General features: G+C 42.7%; 1 protein-coding gene across 2 annotated transcripts in view; it reads right to left on the reverse strand.

The window, feature by feature from the left end:
* Positions 1-6287, reverse strand: part of LOC109300681 (SLAIN motif-containing protein-like) — a 49660-nt gene that overhangs the window by 8743 nt on the left and 34630 nt on the right. The window contains exon 4 of one of the 2 annotated variants that reach the window (XM_019521441.1): positions 3617-3766. The exons of the other annotated variant lie outside the window; for it this stretch is intronic. Within the exon in view, the coding sequence (XP_019376986.1) occupies positions 3617-3766 (150 nt within the window). The remainder of the gene's footprint in view (positions 1-3616; positions 3767-6287) is intronic. 2 annotated transcript variants of the gene reach the window in all.

Genomic DNA, 6287 nt, shown 5'->3' on the forward strand with positions numbered 1-6287 from the left:
CCTGAGTCCTCTCTCTTCCCTTTTTTGAAGATGGGGACCACGTTAGCTAACTTGCAATCATCTGGCACCTAGCCCAAGCACCACGAGCACTCGTAAAGCCGTGCCAAGGGCCAAGGGATCATCAAGTCCAACCCCCTGCTATGGCAGGAAAGAGTACTGGGGTCAAATGACTCATGCAAGTTGTTCGTCTAGCCTCCTCTTAAAGACCCCCAGGGTAGAAGCCAGCACCACTTCGCTTGGAAGTTGGTTCCAGATCCTAGCCACCCTGACAGTGAAGTAGCGCCTTTTGATATCTAGCCTGAATCTACCCTCTGCCAGCTTGTGTCCATTATTTCTAGTCACTCCTGGTAGCGCTTGGGAGAACAGAGACTCCCCCAATGCCTGCTGGTCCCCTCTGACTAGTTTGTAAAAGGCCACTAGATCCCCCTCAGCCTTCTCTTGTGGAGGCTGAACAGGTTCAGGTCCTGTAGCCTCTCCTCGTAGGGCCTGCCCTGCTGCCCCCAATCATGTGAGTGGCCCTCCTCTGGACCCTCTCTCTCCATGTCGTCCACATCCCTCCTGAAGTGTGGCGCCCAGAACTGGACGCAGTACTCCAGCTGTGGCCTGACCAGTATCGCATAGAGACGGAGGATTAGTTAACAGATCTTCATTTTTTTTTTCGATTTCAGAAGTATCAAGCTACTTCATGAGAAAGCATTAACATCACCCAAAAAACTGAAAATGGGAAAAGAATTAAAAAGTATGACAAAGACTTATCCCAAAAAAATGCAGATAAAGGCTGGATTCTCTGCCTATTTTTAATAGCTGACATCATCAGCACCTAAAGTAGGATGAAAAGTGTAGCTTCCTGAAGGATCCAATTAAGTCTATCATGACTTGAGGCTCCCAATGCACTCTCTGTACACAGAATCCTATCAAATATACTCACATACTACATACGCCCTTCCCCCTCCAAAAAATTGGCCCTCCAAAATTGGGGTGCATTCTTCATCAGTGAAACTGATTTCTTTTCTACTGGAATAGAAGCAGGAAAGAATAGAAGCATGCAAATGCTGTGTTTTAATGGCTATTGCTTTTCTCTAGCCCCAGCAAACAGAAGGGCGGAGTCCTATGTTAACTCTCTCAAAGCTACAGTGGCTATTGGCTGAGCACTACGGCTTGTGCCAGAAACAACAATTCAGCTGACTCGAGCCAAGTGAACGGCTGCATACAGTCTGTAGTACTTTGATGGGACTTCTGGTATAGAAATAACTTGATTATTTACAGGAAATTATATAAAGAACTATTTATAGTAAAGAAGTAGCAGTCTTTGCAACCATCTGGGACCTAGCCTTGTTGCTGTACTGCCTCACAAGGAAGTTCCTGCTGCCTCACCCAGACTGTCTTCTGGTATGTCACACTTCCTGGACACACTACATTTCCAGGAGGACTTACTCCATGTCACACAGTTAGCTGTGACTCTGGAAAAATTTGGAAAAAAACTTTTTTTTCTATATTCTTCCTTCCAAAAACAATGTGTGTGTCTTATTTGGGACATTGTAATATGTGAGAAAATATGGCATTAACAGTCTCATTTTACAGGCATTCCTCAGACTTACGATGCAATTGGTTCCTGAAAGCCACATCTTAAGTTAAAATGTCGTAACTTGGAACCAATTTCTCCATAGGAACAGTGTTATAAATGGGGGGTTGGTTCCTTTACGACGGTCAATACTGCGTGCAGTTGGTAAGTGGTGGAAGGGGAGGGGGAAGAAGGAAAGGGGCATGGTGGGGCAAATTAACACCCCCTGTAGTAAGGGAGGGACTGGGGCAAACGCTGTCCAGCTGGGGCACTGAGGGAGGGCAGCAGCTCCCGCCACTGCACGCTTCTCATCTGGTAGCTTGACTGGTGATTCCTGCCATTGCTTGCCCAGCTGGAGTGAGGCAGGCATGGGGCAGAGCCACTGCGCTGCCTCTGGACAAGCAGCATGCAGCAGCAGGAGCTGCCCCCTCTTCCCCAAGCCCCCTGGATGAGCCACAGATTTGAGGCATGATCCCCTAGATCAGGATGGGGCAAGTGGGAGAGCAGGGGCTACAGCCACCTGAAAATTCACCATAGCCTCCACCGCCTGCCCACAGCGCAGCACACTGCAGCCCCAGCCCTGCCCACCCCACGCCATGCAGATCTGGGGGCGCACACCCCACCATGACCAGCAGTGGGAGCAGCGGCAGGAACCACTAAGTCAAGCCACCAGATGAGCAGAGCACATCAGTGGGATCCACTACCACCACTCCCTGCAGCTGCCTGGCCCTGGCTTGGTGGTACTTGCTCCAGCCTGGTCTCTGAATCAGCATCAAAGATTTGGATTCAGCAGAATCAAATCAGGGCCAGTGATCTGAATCAACGAATCAAATCACTATCCCCAATTCGGGACACCCCTAGTAAATCTTCTGTTATGTGATCGGTGTGGCAGAAGCTCGCAGTCAGCTGCTTTGTGTGGTGCATTGTGGGAGTGACACGCACCAAAATATAGTCTCCTGTGTGGATCTGTGCTCCTCACTCGCTTATAAAAAGGATCCCCATTTTTATAAGCCCCTGAACAGCAATCAGATTAAAGTAATTGAGTCACGCTAGATCTGGGTTCCAGGTTTGAAACAATAACCGAAGACCTGCTCCTAGAGCCATCATCGTAGGAATCGGTCCTTAACAACACATTTCTGGTTCAGCTACTCAAAAAGAAAAAAAAGACACTACAAAGATAAAACAGTCCTTTCCTATGGAAACCAATTTACAGAATTTAAGCAGTAAAAAGAAACTGTCAAAGTGATTAAGTATTTGCCAAAAAAGTGTCCTGTCATACACCAAGAAATAAAAGTGGAAGGGAAAGAAGCAGCTACTAATCTCAAGAGCATACCTGCAACTATCAATATAGCTAGTTGCATGCAAGACATTTAAATATTCATTTGACTCCATGTTTCAAGCAAGACAGTGTTAAACATGCAAAAAATCTGTAATGTGCACATGAGGATACAGCCGCCTATACAGACAACAAAACAAGGAGAACTCCTTTGATGAGAAACCAAAGGCAGAACACTGCTCCAATACGAAATGAGGCATGGGCTGCAAAAGGGCTAAATGTTACCCTTGAAATAGTATGTACAATTTCACAGACAGCAGCCCACATGCATTCTCAGGCAGACTTCGGACAAAGCATTTAGCCAAACCACCCAGTTATAATCAAGTACTTAATTTACAGTTAATACTTTATGTTATTAGGTGGTTTAAGAAGCAATGCTTCTTTGTTGGGTTCATTCCTGAAGAGCTGGTTTATATTTCATAATGCTTTACGTTAGTAGAAATGAACACATTCTTTAAAAACAAACACATTCCATCACCACAAGACATTCAGAATGCAAGGAAGCTCCTTCCATTGTAATGTTATCAAGTCAAAGATTCCCTGCAGCATCATGCATAAGTGAGATGACCAGCAATATTCACCATATTAAAGTTGATCCACTGGATTCGCCTGTTCCTCTCACACCCCAGATACTTATTTCTGCTCCTCCCATGAAAGAGCCCAGACCAATTCTCCTTGCATAATATTAAGTTTTGCTCTGTGCTATTGTCATGCCATACCTGAGCTGCCACAGGTTAGTAGTGCTTTGTTAGTTGATTTGAGGTGCCCAGGAGAGTTTAATGCATTGCTACAGGAGCTTGCCTCTGTATTCAAGTTATGTGCACTTGGTGATGCCAATGGACTGCAATACAGGTTTTTCCACCTACTGGCTAAAAGGAAGATATAAGAAAGCCACAAATGTTATCAAGTTCTCTTTGAAAACAAATGAGATTGAGGAAAGAAAGCATTAAGTCAAATAGGATCAAGCATTACTATCAGGCATTTAGAATCAGCCATCATGAATGGGCATAACACTTGCCAAAGTGACCAAGAAGACAAACAACATTTACTCTTCTCAAAAGCTCCCCCATCCTTTAATTTATATAGTCACTGATGAAAAGAACTCTAAGAGTAGTGTCCTCACTAAAACTGAAATTTTCTAGCACATATTTGAACATTTCAAGGCAGCCTTCAAACAGACTGTCTTAAAAGAAAAACAAGAACATGATGCAGAATTAACAGATATTTACAGTAACAGTTTAGTAGTCTTTACGCTTTGATGAGCACCATCCTTTGGATTTTTAGTCCTAATACTGACAAAGAATTATTCTATTTTTCGTAAGATTTTAGCTTCAAACTTCAAACAAAGTAGATCCATGGTGAAAAAAATAATCTGTTTTGAAACAGTTTTTAAAACAAAATATTAGTACAAGACAATAGTAAAGCAGAAGTGACAGCTCACAACTTGAGTCTTAATAACACTTTGATATATGCAGATACAGCACTATGTAAAGAATAGTTTCCATGAGTAAGTAATTAAGGAATTGCTAAACTATCATCCCACTGACACTCACTACCTAAAAACAAAAGATTTATGAAGATTTAATGAAGACTGAGTACTTTAAGTGTCCTATAAAGTCCCCTTTACAAATACTGAAAGAAACATGCAAAACTTTAGTTGAAATGAAATGAAGGAGTTCGCAAAGCTTATAGTGAGGCAATAGCAAGAACAAGAGATAAAATATGAAGATAAAATGAATGGTTAATATGATGAAGCCTTCAGCTTTCAATATGCACTTTAAACACCAGGCTTAAAACAAACTTGAGAATGTGTTGTACTAAGCATACAGCTGGCAAAAATGAAAAAGCATATAATTTTATAAAGGACCTAGAGCTGCACACAAAAATTTTTGGCTGAATTGAAGCCAATGTCATAACATTCACAGAGAAAAAAACATTGTCCATTTCAAAAGGTAAACAAACACTAATACTAGCTTTGTATTAAAAGTTTTTTTTTTCAATAGCTAAGACAGTGGTCACCAACCAGTGGATCTTGATCTACAGGTAGATCTCAGAGCCTCTTGGAGTCGATCTGAGGCTGGGGTGGGGGGCTGAATGCCCTTGTGCATGCATGAACGCACCCCAGCCCAGCAGGTCAGTCTGTGGGGAGGGAAGGGGCAGGGGCTAGATCGAAGCCCCCAGCAGTGAGGGACAGTGTTGCAGAGGCAGGAGCAGGGGTAAACTGAGTGGGGTGCTCGCTGGGTGGGACTTACCTGCTGTTAGGCATGCCCCCAAATAATTTTTTCTCCCCCTGCCTCGATCTGCCACCCTCCTTCCTTTCCCATAGACTTACCTGCTGGGCTGGTGGGGGGAGGGAGGAGGAGGAGGGGGCAGGGGATGGGACGGGACAGGGGACATAGTAGATCTTCGGTTGCTTTTAAATGCTAAAGCTGATGTCCTACTTAAAAAGATTGGAGACCACTGAGCTAAGACCATCATCTGACTTTCAAATGTTAGTTCTCCCAAGAACTCTGCACAGAATATGTGTTGCTCTTCACAGGATTTGGATTTAGGTTTAGGTTCTCATGAATCTAACCAGAGACAGTGATGTAAAAATGCATCACACTTTCCTGTCCTCTAATAACTAATTATTGACAGATGCTGCAGTTGCAGTTAGTTGCCTTTTTGGCTGTCAGGGAAGTATACCAAGAATCAAGAAAATGATGGATTAGAATGAGCATCAGTGATTCAACTCATGATTACTAACGAATTAAAAACTCATTTTATTTTGAGGCACTGGGAGTGTATTCGGAGTGGGAGGATGGGGGCAAAGATCCACCAGGACAGTCCTTGACTTGAAGCTAATTAACTACCATAACAGGAAAAGATGCCAACACATGTAATCAAAATCAAAATGAAATCAAATGTTCAAAGCTCTTTTTTGAAAACCTTGCTTCAGCTAAGTACCCCAGGGAACAGCCAATGGGCAGACTGTATTAAAAAAATGAATCCAGAACAGTGACTCAGAAGTCAGCATGCAACTAGGGAAGAGACAGTTCTATAAAATGTTACCCTTCAAATCCTACCCTAAGGAGTTTGATTACAAATTATCAGTTCAGGCACAGAAACAGAAATTGTCCAGTCTCTATGAAGTATTGTTTTTATGTAGTATTGAAAATCTAAATACACCATCATTCACAGAAGTTAGAAAATTCTAAATGCACCATTACATTGTTAGCACTGGAAGATGCAAGGGTAACCTTTTCCATAAATAATGCATTAAGAATTATTACGCAAGGAAGAAAATGAACTGCAACACTAATTTTTTTTTTGCAGGAATAAGCTACAGAGCCCAAAGTGAATCTTTTCTGACCAAAAACACTTTAACTATTTTTTTTTTTTTTTTTTTTT

Source organism: Gavialis gangeticus, unplaced genomic scaffold (assembly GCF_001723915.1).
Source record: "Gavialis gangeticus isolate Ggan-Ray unplaced genomic scaffold, GavGan_comp1, whole genome shotgun sequence".
NCBI classification, from domain to species: Eukaryota; Metazoa; Chordata; order Crocodylia; family Gavialidae; genus Gavialis; species Gavialis gangeticus.